Below are 18,260 nucleotides of genomic sequence, written 5' to 3'. Positions count from 1 at the left end.
CCCACGCTGGACACATTTGGGCCGCTTGGGTCACCGGATTTGGGTGACCAGGCAGAAGGGAGCAGCAGCCGAGGAAGAGAGATGTTGATCTGGATCTCCGGCCCACAGCTGAGGTCGTTCAGGAAGCTGTCTCTGCCAGGCGAGGGGGGTCAGGAGTTAAAAGTACCATTCAGTTACTGACAAGGCCAGCCCGCCACCTCCCCCAAACGCCTGCTGCCTACCGCTCGCTTCCAGAGCTGCACAACTATAGTCCGTAGCAACCCTCTTGCAAGAATCCTTCAGATTTCCTTGCACAATTAGGTTCTCGTCTTTGGGCGTGACGAAGTCAGACTTAGGCTGTCACTTTGTGACATGCCACGAGATGTGAAGTGGGTGACACCTACGTCTGTCACTCCACAGTCCTCCCCCATGCTATTGAGTCCCCGATGAGGAGAGATGGGGTAAGAGCTCACGCACTTGCAAGTCTGGCCTGCAGCTGCGAGTGTGGACCCCAGGAGCAAAGGCGCTTTGAGTCTCGCCACCCTGCCTCTGGGGACATGAGAAGCAGCAGAGCCAGCCGAGCCATGATCTCGTGTCAGCTTTCAAAGCCCCACAGCTCTGGCCGGGAGACCTGGCAGGTGAGGGGACCTGGGGCTGAGGCCAAAGAACACAGCTTTCTTGTTTCGACATTTCTTTTTATTTGGAAAATATTTTCGTATTTCTTTATGCCTTTCCTTTCTTCTTTATTTGCACGAGCTGCGCCGTAACCTTGAGCCGCAGCGGCTCTAGGCAAGCCGTGCCGCGTTTCATGTCGCCTCTGCAGAGCTTGTCCTTGCAGCAGTACATGGCCATGTGGTGTGAGTCCCGCTGCCTCTGTCAACGGCCACCTCGGGGCATCTGTGGAGCCTGATATGACAGCGCCGAGGAGACCCTGGGAGACAGAACAGACGTGGCTTTTGCACCGCTCCAGGGCGCGGCCTAAGCAGGCCTGCCTGCCGGTCCAGGCTGCACGAAGCTGCCAGGTCCCCTGGTGGTGCCAACGTGCTGGGGCTTGGCCCTCACTGGTCACACAGCCCTCCTCCTCTCAGCCTGGCCCCACATGGAAATATGGAGGTTGCAGGGGAGGCTCCTGGGTGCAGGGCTCTCAGGGGCTCCCCGCCCAGGAGGGCGTCTTCGGGACCCTCTCGGCGCTAGCCTGTCAAGTTCACCCGACAGCAGCGGGGTGGGTTCTCCCCGGCACTCTGCAGCCACAGCGCCCTCTGTTGGAATGCAGACACACAGGACACATGGAGGCACAGGCCTGGAGCTGCATTTGGGAGCCAGGACCCTGTTCCACTCAGGCTGAGGACGAAGGCAGCAATTCCTGGACTCTAGGGTGCTGGGGGCCAGGTGCACAGCACGACTGAGCCATGGAGCCCGAGGCAGAGGGCACCTGCCCCCCAACACGTCTTCCCAGACGTGTCGTACAGAGACGTCTAGGCCCCTCTGCCTTCACAGTGACACCAGGGCGGAAAGGAGCAGGGACACCTCGTGAGGCCAGACAGCACGGTGCTGGTATGCGCGGCGCAGCATGCTGCTCAGGGCTGTCCTGAGAAACCAGGGGTCTACAGACCCATCATCAGAGGGTGGCTCGCCTCACTTCAGAGCGACTGAGGACCACCACGCTCGGGATGAACGGTGCTGGCCAGCTGCTGTGTTCAAGGAAACGCCCAGAGTTAGTCTGGCTAACGTAAGATGAAGATACAGGGGACTGTGAATCGGGGAGAAAGGGCCCAAGTTCGTTCTCCGTGGTGTGAAGGTGACATGTGATGCTAAACACAGCCCGACTGCACGTGATGAGGCTGTGTGTCCTTCCAGGGTTCGGTGACTGGCAACTCCCTGCTGTGGTCCGCGCCGTGGCAGCCTGGGGTGAAAGTGGCTTTCTCCCACACGGCCGGGCGTGGCTTCCATTCTCCACCCTGAGCTACTGGCCTCCCTCCATTTCAGGCAAACTTTATTTCAAGCTAAGAGGATGACATGAGCATCAAGTGTCAGACGGGGTCAATGGCAGGCTGGACATAGTCGCCATGGCTGCTGTCGACATGAGCTGACCTCCACGTGTGGACTTGGACTTCCAGGCTCAGCTCTGGGGCCCCCCCAGGCCTGTGTCCCTCCCTACATGCCGCCCAGAGGAAAGCAAGAGAGCCCAGGGTCTGGCTGGGGGAAACCTGCTGGCCCAGAAAGGGGTCCGCACAGCCAAGCCTCATCCCAAGAGCACTGCTTCGGACCTGCTGGGGCATGGTTACTTTCTCCAGTGCAGAGGGTGTGAAGATCTGTCCTGCACCACCTTCCTGCCAGTCGGAAGCAGGGCTAGAGAACCTCTGCAGGACACCTGTTCCCTGCCTGGCCCTTCCTGCAGGGAGACTCATGCGGACGCTGAGAACCACACGGCATCACCTCAGTGGGGCAGACGCCCAGGAAGGACGGGGAGCCTGCCGGGCGGGGCCAGCTGCTCAGTGTGGACACTTGGGACGGCCCAAGTGGGGCCCCGGGCAGCCAGCTGTTGCCTGTGGGTGCCAGCTGCTCTGCCTCCCCGGGCAGGGGCCTAAGGCTCGCCAGGCCTCCCCCACTCTCCTGTTCCCATTTTAATGGGCATTGAAAATGGAACAATGGCTGCGTTAGCCGGGAGAACCCAGGGCATGCACGCCGGCCGGCCGTTTGAACTCATTCTGCTGTAAAGTGTGGAAACAAGAAAGGGCAGACACGCCACGTCCACCGGGACACATCCACTCTTTTAATACAGTGGTGCCACACGCATCCTGCTTCGGGTGCACCATTACATTTATGTGTCACTCAAATGTTCACTTCAAATACACACACTCAATTTCGGCCAGCACGCTGGGAGCCACTGGTGCTACCGGCTGCCCCGAGACAGGTCCCGCCTTGACTCGACACCCAGTAGGCTGGCTTCCCCGCCTGGACAGCCTCGTGGGCCAGAAGCCACTCCTTCACGGACCGTCCTCCAGAGTAGTTGCCCAAGGCTCCGCTGCTGCAGACCACTCTGTGACACGGGATGAGGATGGGGACCTGAAAAACAGAGGGCACCACCATCAATCTGGCTGCGATCAGGACAGGTCCAGCACTTGCCAGGTGGCAGTTTGGGTCGGGCAGGCTGCTGGCTGTCTCTCACCCCTCCCCAGGTCTCGCGTCTCTGGGGTCCTGCATGGGCTGCAGTGAGGAGAGAGTGTGACGTGGGGCTTCCTCCTCACCACCCCAAGATCGGGAGGAGAAAATGTCCCAAGGACTAGGTTATCAAGCACGCTTTCAGTAGTTAAGATTCCATTTCCAAGATCTGCGAGACGGAACCTCGGGCGGTATCAGGGAGTTTCAGGGAGGACAGTCTTTCACAGGTCAAGTTCAGCCCAGGGATGGTTGGCTGTGGACCCCGTGTCATCCACTCCTGGTTTTGCAAATAAGGTTTATTGGTGCACAATTACCCCTTCAGTCACACGTCCTCTGTGGCTGCTTTGCCAGGCTAAATTACCCATGTGGCCCTTTACAGGAACAGCTGGCCAGATCTACATGTCCCAAGTGCTGGGATACATTTACTCTCCTTTGCCCTCTGGGAACTCAGAGGGCTCTGAGAGGTGCCAGCTTCCATTCCAATGCCAGCCCACCTGGCAGCAGGGCATGGTCAGTTGGCATCTCTGTCCCAGCAAGGCGTCAGACCCGGGTGCTGGGCCTCCCCACTCAGATGGTTTGGGGCAACAGGGCTGCCCCAGCTCTTTAGCCTGAGAGGCACACTGAGTCCTTATACTCCTGTCTCAACCTAGCATAGTGCCACCAAAGGCAGGCCACCTGGCAGGGAAAACAAGCCATGTCGTCACACAGACCATCTCCGCAGGTGACCAAGGCATGGTGTCGGTACAGTGCTGTGGACTTGGGTCTGTGTGCTCTGAGCATGTGCCCACACTCACCTGCAGTGTGAGAGGACGTCACACGGCCCCAGAGGTGGGGCAGGCAGGAAAACCCCAGAGTGCCCAACTTGTCTCAGATGGCTCAAGAACAGGACCCAGCCCAGTATTTTCCTGGCCCGAGGTCAGGACCACGCAGATCTGTGGCTGACATTCCAGATCCAAGGTTCTGGATGCCAAGAGCCCGAGAGTGCAGGATTCCAGGCCAGGCTCACTGCCAAGTGGCTGTGCTCCCCGCTCCTGCAGCCACACGGACGATGGTCCTGTTTGAGGCTTGCCTCCGCAGCCCAGCCCGCCAGGAGGAGGGAAGTCCTATTCTCTGCAGAAGGGTGTGGGCCTTCTCCAGCGGTGGCCCTCAGGGACAGTCTGTCTTGCACTGGTGGCTGGGCTGTGTGACAAGAAGCACTCCATGGCCCACAGTCTGTGGAGACAGGGGAGCTGCCCTGGCCTTCTGTTTCCATGTGAGGGATGCTTCTGGCCTCACCCACTCTCACTCAGAGGAGGGAGGGATGGAACGTCCAGCTCAGCACCTTGTGGGTTCCTGCAGGTGACTGGCCTGTCCCCTGGTGTGGGTGCTCTGATGTCTCTGGAGAGCCTGGTCTGGGGAGGCCTGAGCCTAGCCACTGAGACTGGAGACAGGGGTCTGATTCTGGCGAGTTACTGGGAGATGCTCTGGTCATGCTGTTCTCCAATCTTGTTTTCACCCGAGTACAGGTAATACATCTTGGCATCCTCCATCATTTCCTCATTTGGCTCGGAGCACAGGTAGAAAAGTTGGGGATGTAATTTACCCCTAGGAAGCTACAGTGGGTGGATGACTTCTGGTCACCTACTTCTTTTTGGTTGGTAGTGAAACAGTACAGAGCACACTATGGACAGTTATAGCTACAGCTACGAATGTGTACTGTCCCCAGTCCAAGGGGAACACCTGGGTGCTGACTGCCCAGCATCTCTTTCTGGAAGACTCTGAGCTTTCCTGACACAGGAAGGTGCATAGCAGGTGTCTGGGCTGGAGCGGTGTGTCTTGGACACCCCCAGGCTGCCCTGCTCTGAGTGCCCTGCTTGACAGGAAACGGTCATTCCAGGAGGACCCCGTGGGCAAGTGTTCCCAGACTGCTGCTGGGACCCACCTGATTCCCACCTTCCCTTCTTCTGGCTTGCCCGAGGCTCAGAACTCTCCAGGTCCTGCCGTCCCCCAGCCACCAAGGTAAGTGTGCCAGACAAAGTAGAAGCTGCTGGCCACACGGGCTTGGAGCCTCCAGGCTCTGCACCTGAAACCCTCTGCCTGAGACCTTGGAGCAGGCATCCTGTTGTCATCCCCATGTCCTCACTTGCCAAGTGTGCCCCTGGGGGCCCGTGGACACGGGTCCCAGCCCACATCCTGGACACTGTGCTTAACCAGGTCAGTGGGAACAGGTAACCTGTACTGACAATCCATCCTTTAGACCCAGGTGGAGGGCTCTCTGAGCACACCCAGGCCAGGCGTCAAAACCAAGTTCACACAGCTGCTAAGAGACAAGTGGGCTGAGCCCGCTCAGGGCTGCCCAACAGCTCCAGGCACGCACCGTCTCTTCAAGTGGTGGTGGGCCTTGTTGGGGGTGGACTGTGCTGGCAGATGATGGGGCGGCTTTCCTTACCTCATGGAACTTGGCCTACCTAGTTTGATACAAGTTTTGGGTTACATAGTGACATGCAGCAGCTGACCCCAACCTTCTTGGAAGGAGCAGCAGAAAAACACTGAGAATGGATATTTATTCTGATGGCTTTTACCCAGTGTAACAGTCACTTTAATAGTTAGATCAAGGACAGTATTAGAAAATACCCAGTTCTCAGTTTGGACTGAAAGAGATGTGGGTGTGTAACTCCACTGAGTTTGTGAACATTCAGGCCCAATCCCATGTTCTTACCTAACAGCGGATTCCACATCTGAGCTTTGATGTTTTTCCTTCCCTGACCTATGAGGTTATGGAATCAGTAAGACGAGCCACCCCCTCCTCCTTCGGTGTATCAATACAGACACTGGGACGGATGGCACAGAGCAATTACGTGACAGCTAGGGCCAGTCTCCATCTTAAGTACACGTGTATAGGGAGCAGGTGACCTATCAAATGGGCACTGTTCTTACCACTAGAAACAGGGACACTGTTTCTCATCAGTTTTGGTGGCAGATTTCCAACTATTACAACAATGAAACCCACTAAAATTTATTGGGACCCGGAGGGCATTTTCAAAGGATCTGCACCCTCTGCGCTCTCTTCCTTAAGCCTGTGCTGCATAAAATGTAATTTTTATCAATAAGCAAGAAGCTCATAATATCACAGCTGCATTGGAATCTTCATGCTGTGAAATCTAATTCATCCAATACGCGAATCCATCACTTACGCAGACCCTTTCTCAAATGCTATAAAACTTCCAAACCCATAGATTTGTCTCCAACAAAAATAACATGAAGGGGCCTTTCAATCAATAATGGAATCCCTCTGATTCTGGAACTGGCTGAGTATTTCTTCCAACTTCGCCTTTGTTCTTCCGGGCAGAGCCCACAAGGGAAAAAGCTTGTTTTCACTCGCAGCCTCATCAATACCTAAATCCTGGTGAACAAGTGACACGGAGAAGCTGTAATCAATAGCTCCCTGTGCGTTTTCTTCTTCTGGTCAAATGGTTCAGCTCCACTGACAACCTGACACTTAGAACATGATGCTAAATCTTTATCAACAGCCATCTGGGTGGCTGGCAGAACAGGACTCGGGGGTCATCAACGCTCATGGCGATCTGCAAGCAAACTCACTCCTCAGGAATGTTTGTTTAAAAAAGGTGGGAAACTCTCCGAGCTCGTATTGATCGCCTCTGAACTGCATTTAGCAAATTCTGTCTCGGGATAGAACGGAAGGGGGCGTGGTGGTGGGAAGGCAGATTCTCCAGTTCCATGTCGTGGGCCACTGGCCATCCTCTCCTGCAGGGTGGGGTGCAACCTTCCCCCAGGGTGGCGAGTCCTGCCAGAAAACTTGGCCAACTCAAGCTCTAAAATGGAGGTGACTCCCACACCACAAAACCCGTCCCCGACCCTGGATGGGGGTGGTGGGGAGATAAACCCATGCCAACGGCCAGTGCTGTGACATACACTGGTCCCGTTTACTGAGAGCCACCGAAGGAAGGGTCACACGAGGAGCTTCCTAGTGCCACACTCGGAATCCATTTCTACTCTCCAACACACCTGCTCTGCTCAGCCTGATGTGGGGCGTGTTTCCCATGAGCCTGTCTTGACTTGGTGCTGCTGGGGAGGAGGTGGCACACACAGTGCTGTCTGGGGATGTCAGCTCACCCAGGAGACACCCACTGAGGACAGGGCCACCAGGCACGGCTGTCTGATGGGTTGCCTCCTGATCGTCCCAGTCCCACTAAGGAGGCCTGCAGTGCAGCGTGGAGGGAACCTGGCCTGAGCTGCCAGGCCTGGCACAGCATCAGGTTATCTGGCTCCAGCACCTGGGGCACGCCTGTGTACCACCTGAAGCTGCTCAGGCATGGCACCTGCTGGCACTGACAGGAGCCTGCAGAAGGGCTCCTCAACACAGAGGCCATCCTGACTCAGGAGGGTTGCCGGTACCGAGAGTGAGAGATAGGTGCCCAGAAACCTTCCCTCTGATTCGGCTGGCACCTCCTTTCCTGGTTCAGCACGTGACAGGGACATCCATATGTGCACTTTGTGGGCATTAAGAGTTTAAAGCCCAGCGAGACCCTATTTTATAAATTTCAGTGCCTGGGCTGTGTCTGCACAGAGACGTTCATGGAGATTAATAGCAGGGGAGAGTCACGCTGGTTTGCAGAACAATAAATGTTTCTGAATATCGCCAGGAGCAGGTCGCTAACCAGCCACGGTATCTCCATCACAGAGAGCGAGGAGGAACCGCTGGAATCACAAAAGCAGGTGGGAGGTTGGACGTCCTGGCCACGGGAGCGTGATTAGCCACAGAGGAGTCAGTTGTGCACCAAGGGAGCAAGTGGCGTTGGCCCCCACCGAAGGGACAGCTTCCACTTTTGTGTGTGAGAAGGAACTGCATGAAAGGACATTTCCATCCACCAGCACATTGCCTGCGTTCCGCTTCCTGCTGCAGGGCAGGCCAGGCCTCCGGAGGGAGTCCACCTCCATGGGGAGATGAGAAAGGCCTGCTCTACCCCCGGGGCGTGCAGAGGAGAAGCTGCCTCAGGAGGGGGTGCGGGGGATGCATGGGAGGCGCGGGGAGTGTGAGCACGTTCTCAAGGGGCGCGCACGGAGCCACAGAGCAGCAGCGCCGAGCTGCCTCTAACCTACGGCGAAGCTCAGGACTCAACTGAGCCACAACCTGGGAGAGGAAGGTGGCCTTCCAGAGCCAGGATGGAGAATGGGCTTTGTTGAGAGACATCAGAAACCACCTTCAGATACCTGACTGGGAAGCATCGCACAGGCACAGTAACAAGACCCTCGGCACATGTGGGGCCAGTGGTGTGGCTGAGCACTGCAGCCCACGCAGCTCAGGGACAAGACAGGACACTGACACCAGCGGCCATCGCCACTGGGCCCCACAGGAGCTGAGCGGGTGTGGCTTATGCTGCATCTCCCACCACACAGTTTGGCATATTTCAATATGGCAGAAAATGTCCCCCGATGAGGGTTCACATGGAGACAATGTGCTCCACCACAAACCCACAGGAGCTGCTTCTTCAAGAACAATGTGTCTTGTGCAAAAGGGCTATGTAATTGCCATCTCCTAGAAACCAGAGGGCTCTGCCCTGGGGCTGTTGTAGCATGTGGCGGGAGCAGCGCTGTGGTGTGAACACGCCTGCTTCTCCCCTGTGAGCACGGATGGAGACAGTTTTGAAAACACAGCAATGCTTTAAGAAGAGAAGGCTACTGGATTTAGTGATTTCTCATCCCACGATGCGAGGATCACACTGCTCTCCCTGGGAAGGTGGCATTCTTCTATCAGGTTGGAGACGCAGAGGGCTCATAGAGAAGCACACCCTCTCTGGGAGGGTCTGACAGGTGGGAATGTTCCAGGGGCTCTTCCGGCGTGCTGTGTGGACAGGGGTGCCCTTACTGTCCACACTCGGGTTCCAGTCCTTGGGGCCCTGGTCTGGCCTCCACCCCCTTGCTCACTGGGAGGGATGCAGCCCTGATAGAGTAAGGGGGGTCCTCAGCCCACTGGTCCTCCAGGATCAGGGCCAGAGGCTCCTCCTGGTCTGAGAACCTGGCGCTCAGCCAAACCTGACCACTGACTCACAGGAGTGGGGACGCACGAGGACTCCAGGAGCCCGGGTGAGACACTGCCTGGCCACTGTCAGTCCTCGGTGAGACAGGGTCTCCTGCCCCGGGGGAGGTGGGGCCTCTCTGACGCACGGCCGTCAGGGCTCTGTGCTCTGCCCGCCGCAGTCTGCACCTGGAGTGCCGGCTGCCAACAGCACCCCACATGCCTCGCGGTGCAGTGAAGAATGAACGAGAGAATAAATGCGTGGAGGCTCTTCCATCGCCATTTACCCAGGTCCCACCCTCCTCCGTGCTCGCCGGGGTGACCAGTGATTCCAGTGGTTGGAGCGCACGGGCCCACCCGGGTGCCTCGCTCCTCCACGGAGCCACACGCCTCGCCCATGCGCATGCGCGAGGCCCTGCCCGCAACTTACAGGATTGGTTCTCATGGCTCCTCCCACGGCGCGGGCTGCTCTGGGGTTGCCTGCCAGGGCTGCTAATTGCTGGTAAGAAACCATTTCTCCGAATTTCACAACCTTCAGCAGCTTCCATAACACCTGTCTGGTGAATGAATCTGAAAGGAAGGATACAGATGACGTATTTGTACAAACGGTGCCAGCGGCTCTGATATAAATAGCTGCCAGTCCGGGAACGGAAAATGCAACGACACAAACAGAGGTGTTGCAGTCAATTAAAAGCCGGGCTCCCGCGGCGCCCGGCGCCCTGTCAAGGCAGGCACAACGTGCGGGCCGGCGCCTCATCCCACCGCGCTCCGCAGGATGGCGGGCCGCATGTGTGCGTCGGGCACTGTTCAACCAGGGATCCTGGGAGTGCCTGCTGCCCACCTTCCCGAAACCTTTTGGACGGCTGGTTCATTTCCAGCTTCAGCTGGGGCAGAGGAAAGAGGAGCCAGAGGCGGGCTGTGCGTGACATTATGCTGGCCACCCTTCCAGCAGACGGCCGCAGTCACACCTCCCGACGGCAGGCACCACGGCAGCAGGGTGATGGGGACCTTGGCAAATAGGGCCACAGCACAAAACAATGGTCTCCCTTTTAACTGACTCCTCACATCACATCAAATGCATGGGCTGTGTCCTCTGCAGGAAGGACCAGTGGAACCCACAGCCACCTTCTTTCCTCCACCTCTGGGTTTTAGGCGTCGAGTGCCTAGGCAGAAACCCGGCACGGAGGAGGCCCTTCTGAATGGACACGCAGGTCTTTCCAGAAGGGACCGGCGGCTCCGGAGCATTGCAGACAGAGCCCCGTCCTCCGTCCCAGAGGCTCGGCGCTGAGGGCAGGCTCAACCAAACGGCAGCGACCAAGGGGAGGCCTCCCGGGCAGGAGCGCCGCAGAGTCCTCCACGAGAGCGCTCATGACGCCCGGTGCCAGGCTGGCAAAGTGCGACGTGGCTCTTAAAGGAAACACACCCTTACATGCGTGTTAAATAATAAAAATCACTTCTTAACTGAAGGGAACGATAATCACTTCACTGGGAAAAAAATCTGTTTAGTCTTTATTATAACATTAAGCAAATTAAACATCAGCATAATCCAGGTGATGCTAGAAAAGGGTCATCAAAGAAATTAACTTTGTTGTTCATTAATTTACATGGATTAGTAGAGGGCACAAAGATAGCAAATGTGCTCTAGTTTTTTATGATATAATTTCAAACTGTACACCATTTGTGGCAGGAGGGTGACTTTGGGGTTAATCAGACTGATTTGTCCTTTTAATTGCTTTCTATTCAAAGAAAATTCATTAGATAATGTTCTCTTCAAAATTCATGAATCAATTTAACTGAAGAAACCGCATTAGCAGCTCCGGGTTCATTAGCACGGTTGTGAGTGCTGGGCGCTGGGAGGCTTCCCTGGGCAAACAGACTGTTTACTGTCGCCCCTCAGAAGGGGTCTGAAGTCACGCTGCTAATCACGGTTGTTACTGTTGTTGTGACGTCCAACTTAAAGAAAAGGGAACAGGAGAAGGCGAGGTGGCGAGAGGCGAGGCAGCCTGGTGTCACTTGCAGAAAGATCTCGGGCGGCTGTCCTGGAAAGGCAGCAGCACAGCCCTGGACACCTCCTTGGAGGGCAGGGTTGGTGGACTGTCTTCTGTGCTCTGACCCAAGTGAGGACACAGCAGAGGCTTCTGGGAAAACAGCCTGGAACTCTTCCCTGAACCTGTCGGAATGAAGCGAGGCAGGGAACCCCCTGGAGCACAGCAGTTCCGAGAAAGAGAAGTGCCCTTGAGTTCTGCTCTGGTGAATGATGCCAGGTTACACAGCACCTTCTAGGTGGAAGAGCTCACACAGTGGAACGATAATACATCCGCGTAGGACAGAGCGCACCACACGTGCTCAGCTCCTTGCTGGCTCATCTTGGGAAACCATTTCTTAACTGGTACACACAAAGGATGCAGTACTTCGCAATCGAGCACATCTTATTACAAATGTATCTCGAAACTCCGTTTCGCCCTGTAGGGAGCAAGGGCACTAATGAGTTTATGCAGCTCTCAAAGGCAAAGCCTCCAGCCCAGCCTGGGCACAGTAGACAGCTGCACTGCACCTGTGAGCAAGTGGGGCCGGTGCTTCCTGGCACATCGTCTTACAGTGCAGGAAAATTCACTCATAAAATCAGCACACATCAGTGCGGAAAACAGAGTTTCTTGAGTCTTGAAGTGACTGCATAAGTCCTCAGTGGCCCAGTCACTTTGGGTGGCTCAAAGGACAACCACTAAAATACCATCCTTCTCCAGGATGGCTCTCCAGGGAGTGGGCCCCAGGGCTGTGGGAGGCGGTCTCTGCACGCCACCTTCTGGTGTTCCTTTCCTTTGCTCTCCCCTCCTGCTTTCTTTCCAGACTCACCCCTTCTGCAGCCTGTTCCAGGCCCAGGAACCTGGCCATGTTGACGAGGCTGGGTCAAGACAGACTCTGCTGGAGGCTAACCTGTGTCTCAGAGCTCCCCCATCTGAGGATGTGGCTGTTCTCATTTTGGCTTGGGTGACTCTTTAAACATACACTCTAACCAAATCCACTTGGACTTTGCCTCACCAGCCAAGAGGCTGGAGGCTGTTTTTCAACCCCAGGCTAGGAGGACACTGCTGTCATGGTGGTCAGGTTTCCACAAGTCAGGGAGTGGAGCAGGGCCTGGGTGTGGGCCGCCCTCACTCTTGTGCTTAAACCAACTCAGCCACCAGTGGTTCTGATAGGGCAGATGCCACCATGCACCAGGGACACAGCAGGAGGAAGCAGGTGGGGGCCAGCCTGGCTCTGCCCTGCTGATCTCAGGCCAGTCCTTTCCTTGTCCTGGGCATTTGCCCTTCTGTGATATCATCATGGCAAGAGCTGCCCCATCAAACAGGTGCTGGGCTCCCAGCACACTGAGCTGGGCATGGAGCAGCCCAACCAGGAGCAAGGCCAGTCCTGCACTGCCATGTCCCAATGGGAAGGGTCTGAGCTTGTTCCAACCCTCACAGCTCCTTTTCCTTTGCAGCGGGGTGCGGCTTCCAAGGGGGGCCTCTGTCAGTGACCCAGCCCTGGCACTCCTCCTTGGTCAGGACACAGGGAGACGCTCTCAGGTGCAGGTGCCACGTGCAACGTGGGCCCTGCCCACAGCCCAGGAGCTGTGCTGTGGCCGTGCATTTGGCTGGCCACAGAGGCCAGCACCCAGTTCCTGCAGAATTTCCTTACCACAGCACCAGGAACAGGTAGCCAGATACAGGACTCCTTTGGAGCTGGCATGAGTCATGGCCATTTGGCCAGATGCTGCCTGACTATCAAGAGCAGCCAGAATAAGCTTTGGGGAAAGAAGCTGAAACGTGGCGCTGGAGGCCTGGTTCCAGGTGAGATGGAGTCTGCACACAGCCCCAGGCCCTTCCACTGAACACCCTCCTAGAACCCGAGTGCCGAAAGCAGCAGCGACTAGAGAGGAGGCACTGCCCCACTGCTGTCGCCTCTGAACTACGTGCCTGGGTAGTCCTACGGTGGGGCAGTGGAATCTGGGGCCAGGACCCCTGAGAAGGAGAAGAGGTGTGGTCCCAGGAGATGGGCAAGCCCTTTGCTTCTTCCTCTCTGGCTTCCTGCTGCTTGGCCCTACATCTGGGTTCAGTCACTGAAAGTATGTAGCAGGGTGGGGGTAAATTAAGCCTCACCTTTGTACCAGGAAAAGGGAGTCCTGAGAACTGGAAGGTATGAGGAGACTGGGAGAAAGGAGTTGTTTACACACCAAAAAGTTTATACTTTCCTGGATTCATCTGTCCAGGTGAGCTGTCCACTTTCTGAGCTGCGCATAGGTTGTTCTGACCATAAACCAGAAACTCTGAGAACAGGTATAAGGGTCAGGCACTACCAAGTTCAGACTGGGCACTGAATGGTGTACAAGTAGGCAGACTGGAGAGGGACTGTAAATGGGATGGACATGGGGATCACAACCCACAGAAGGACAGCTGGACCTATGGGCTAAACCCAATCAGGTTGGTCATCTCCTAAAACAAAAGTACCAACATTACCGATGAGACTTATGCAAGACCCAGAGTCTCATTCAAGACGATCAGGTTACAACCCAAAATTCCTAACTGTGTAAATAATTTGAAAAAAAAAACCTCAACTTGTTTGGTAAAAGATAAATTAGCACATGACAAGGCTGAGCTGACACAGAAGTTGAAATCGTTGACAAAAGCATTAAAGTGTGTTATAAAAATGCTATAAGAAGGGAAAACACTCTTGAAACAAATGAAGACCCAAAGCCTCAGCATGAAGTGGAAAGTTTAGTACTGAAAAATAAATAATCCAAATTACAAACCACTCTTCATGGGATCAATGCCAGAATAAAGATGCCAGAGAGAAGGAATGAATGACTGCAGACAAGCCAAGAGAAGCACAAGCTCATCAGGGAGAATGTGTATTTAAAAAGTCCACAGAGCACCTTGGGGATATGTGGGATGAAGTTAAAAGACCTACTCGTGTTCATGTGACTGGATTCCCAGCTAGAGAAGACAGAGTGTGGTATAGAAAAAAGAAAGCAACCTGAATGTTCCAGATTTGGCAGAAGACAACTACAGATCCAAGAAGCACAGCAAACCACAAGCAGGACACTCCCGAAGAAGTCCAGTTCAAGACACATGGTGATCAAAGGCAGAAAGCTGAGGACAGAGAGAGGTTCTTCAAGGTCACAGAGAAAACCAGCGCATTCCACGTGGGGGCACGACCTGAACGGCAGTGGGATCCATCAGAACCAGGCCGGAGGAGGCAGACGGCACTTCCAGCCTGCTGAAGGACTGGAGCTGGCAGCTCGGAATTCTGTATGCAACTCAGAAGCTCCTCGAGGAAGGAAGCTAACGCTGGGATGCATTCAGATAGAAAAGAAAAGCTGGGGTAATTTGCTGTCAGTAGCCCTGATCTTCAGACGGCTAAAAGCAGCTCTTCAGAAAGAAAGGAAATGGCGCCAGAGGGCAGCCTGCAACTTCAAACAGGCAGAACGAAGAGCCACGTGCACGCTCGAGAGCATGAAGCAGTCATTCTTCTCAAGTTCTTCCAAATCCGCATGCAGCACAAAGGAACACTATCACAGAGTGGGTGTGAATGCACACAGCGGCAGTGTGCACCGTGTCACAGTGGGGGAAACGCAAGGGCCACCCAACCTGGCAAAACCGGGTGTCAACGTGACTGACAATAACATTGCCACCCCTGGAGCAATCCGTGGAAAAGCTGAAGGTGAGAAAAAGGAAAAAACAACAGGAACATGAAAGACAAAACAATGTGAAAACAGCCAAAAAGGAGGAAAGAAAGGGGCAGAGCAAACAGAGAGCGCAAAACCCACAGTGAAAGGCTGGACCCAAATCCCAACGAAGTTGGGAGTCAGTGTGCTGTGGACGTGGTCTGAGCAGGCCCAGAGGCCACGGCCAGCAAGGACCCAGAAGGAAAGGAGCACGCAGCGTGCTGTCTGGGAGAAACCCACTTCAGACACCAGCCCCAGGCAGGCCAAGGGGCAAGGATGGAAACCGCACCCCAGCAAATGCTACCGAGGCGCGGAGACTTGGGGGCAGAGAACCTCCCTGGAGGGCGAAGGGGCTCTGTGGGTGGTGGGCCACTCTGAAGAGTTAGGCTCCTTGCCAAGCAAAACCAGAGCATCAGGCAGACCCACAGCCACGCTTCCGGGCTGGACACTTCTCTCTCAGGAGCCGAGGGGTCAGTCGGAAGAAAACCAGCAGGGATTAACCAAGAAGTGCCACCCGCTGCTGGCACTGATAAGTATCCGTGGACGCCCTGCTTGAACAGCTGGAAGTGTGCTTTTCAAGTGTACCCGGAACCATGGACCAAGCTACCAGTTGTGTCCTCGGATCCTGACCAGAAATGAATGGAGAAAGATGACCAGAGAACTTCCAGATCTCTGGATGGTGAATAAGCCCCTTCTAAATAAACTGTGGGTCAAAGAGAAAGCCTGAAGGGAAATTTAAAGACACTGAACAGAATGAAAGTGAAAAAAATGTGAAAATTCATGAAAAAGTTCAATTCATGGGGCATAGCTAAAGCAATGAATTTAAGCAATACTTAGAGGGAAATTTATAGTGTTAAATCTTTATATTGGAAAGAAAGAACTCAAATTAATATTCTAAGTTTCCAACTTAAGAAATGAGAAAAAAGAGATGCTTTCAACTTAAGAAAAAGAAAACCCAACCAATCAAACAAACAAAAACCCCCAAACTACAAAATGATTTGAAAGAAGGAAATAATGAAGGGAAGAAATCAATGAAACTGGAGAAAGGTACACTCTGTAAGTCAAATAGGGGTTCCTTCAAACAACCTGTAAAAAAATTAATGAATCTCTAGCAAGACTGATGTACTTGCCAGAGAGAGAGGCAGAGGCAGAGAGAGAGAGAGAGAGAGAGAGAGAGAGAGAGAGAGACAGAGAGACAGAGAGAAAGAGAGAGAGAGAGAGACAGAGAGAGAGAGAGAGAGAGAGAGAGAGAGAGAGAGAGAGAGACAGAGAGACAGAGACAGAGAAGAAACTCCACAGGCATTTAAGAGGTAATATGGTACTCCTATGAATAACTGTGTACAAAAATTCAACTTAGGTAAAATAGACCAATTCATCGAAAACTACAAACCACCAAACCTCTACACATTTCATTCTGTGCACAGGATGGCCCACATGGCCCATCTCACATATAAATAAATAAATAAATAAAGCCTAAATGAGCAGTCGTGGCCCCAAAGTCACTGTTAAAAAAAAAAGGCCCGTTTCTCACAAGCCCCTACTTGTGATCTTACATAAGATTAATTTAGATGAATTCATACGACAGCTTGGATTTTTTTCTGACATTGTGCATCTGTTTCAGAGTGGTTTTGTTCATACTTTCTATATTTGAATCCTTCTTCCCAGCAAAGTAAGACAAAGTCAATACCACCACTGCTCACAAACAACCCAGCACAGAATATTCAATCCTGTGCTACCAGGATTTTTGTTCTTTCCCTAGTTAGTTTTGTTTTTGTTCTTTCCCTAGTTAGACACAGATCCACTTCACAACTGGGGCCTTTGCAGGTAACCATAGAGTCCCATCCTCATTACAGGGGCTGTAATGATTAGCACCAGGGAAATGAATGTGGAAAGTCCCTGCCCAACCTCATGATGCACAGTTTGATGGAGAGAAGACACAGCAATCACATACAGGTTACTACAGACCAACGGACAGAACAGGGACAAAACCTGGGAGCAGAGCAAGCACCTCCCAGAGGACCTCCACCCTTTGTGGCAGTCATCCTGGGGAAGTGAAGGAAATGTCCAGAATGAAATGAAGCCAGGCTGAGTAATTATACATGATTAAAGAAGATGAGTCTGCAGTTTAAAATATCATGAAAAAAATTTTTAGAACTAAGATAATTTCACCAGTGAATTCTACTTAATAGTTAAAGAAGAAACAACATACAATCAATATCAACTTTCCCTAAAAAAAGGAGAAAAGATTTTCCAAGGTCATTTCTGAGACCAGCATGATCACAATATCAAAACCAGAAAAAGAAGGCAGAAAAGAGTACACTATGAACTGCATCAAATGTCTTATGAACATGGACACAAAAATTCTTAAAGTATTGGCAAAATAAATGTAGCAACATACAACCAGAACAAGACACATGGTCACTGGAGAGCAAGGCTGATCTGAGATTGGATCATGAATGGCACGGGAAGCTATGGCAATGAAGGCAGGGTGGCACAGGGGAAGCACAGACCCACAGGTGGATGGGGCTGACCATGCAACACAGCTGTTGACAAAGGGCAGAGTCAGCCTTTGGGAGGAGGTCATCATCTCAACGGCCGGTCCCATGACAACCAAGCTACAGGGCAGAAGAGAATCCAAACAGACTACACCTTTTACAAAACTAACTCAGAAGAGACCACAGACCTACCTCTAAAAGACCAAGTCAAAATCCTTTCAAAAGGTAAAGGAGCAGGAGATAAAAGTGAACATGGATTTGGAGAAGAGTTTTTGGATATATGATCCATGAAAGAAAAAATTGGGTAAGCTGGACTTTATTAAAATGGAACACTCCTATGAAACATGTGAGGACTCTACAAACAGCTTGAGAGAAAAATATTTGTGTATTTGGACATGAGTCCTCTGTCAGATATGTGTTTTGCAAAGAACTCTTAAAAATCCAACAAGAAATCAAACAATTTAACTTAAAAATGATAAGTCCAAACACATATCTTACCAAATAACAAATACAAATGACAAATAAACTTAGGGAAATATACTGTAATTGCACATTTGAACAATGACACATGACTACACGCCTCCCTTTAAGAACCGCTTAAATCCTAAAACTGACCATACCACCTGCTGGCAAGGATGTGGAACATCAGGGATGCTGTTGGGAATAAAAAATGGTGGCATCCATTTGGAAGACAGTTAAACAGAGTCTTAGTGCATGATGCAGAAATTACACTTGCAGGTATTTACTCAACTGGATTGAAACCTCATGTCCTCACAAAACCTTGCATATGGATGTTTACAGAAGCTTTATTCATTTGTCAAAATTTTAAGCAATCACGTTTCCATTCAACAAGAGAACAGGCAAACAATCTAACAATATATCCATGTAATGAAATATTATTAAA

General features: G+C 52.9%; 1 protein-coding gene across 5 annotated transcripts in view; it reads right to left on the bottom strand.

The window, feature by feature from the left end:
• Window positions 1-726: 726 nt before the first annotated feature.
• Window positions 727-18,260, bottom strand: part of Mgmt (O-6-methylguanine-DNA methyltransferase) — a 238,775-nt gene continuing 221,241 nt past the window's right edge. For 4 of the 5 annotated variants that reach the window (XM_047553762.1, XM_047553763.1, XM_047553761.1 and 1 more), the window contains 2 exons: window positions 9,588-9,727; window positions 2,740-3,045 (listed from right to left, as the gene is read on the bottom strand). In XM_047553762.1, the coding sequence (XP_047409718.1) occupies window positions 2,839-3,045; window positions 9,588-9,727 (347 nt within the window). In that variant the 3' untranslated portion in view covers window positions 2,740-2,838. Of the gene's footprint in view, window positions 911-2,739; window positions 3,046-9,587; window positions 9,728-18,260 lie in introns of those variants that run through there. The other variant, XM_047553760.1, reaches the window with a different exon arrangement.

The sequence above is a fragment of the Sciurus carolinensis genome, chromosome 5, assembly GCF_902686445.1.
Source record: "Sciurus carolinensis chromosome 5, mSciCar1.2, whole genome shotgun sequence".
NCBI classification, from domain to species: Eukaryota; Metazoa; Chordata; class Mammalia; order Rodentia; family Sciuridae; genus Sciurus; species Sciurus carolinensis.
The sequence above is the reverse complement of the archived record's forward strand: the minus strand, read 5'-3'. Positions and strand labels throughout refer to the sequence as shown.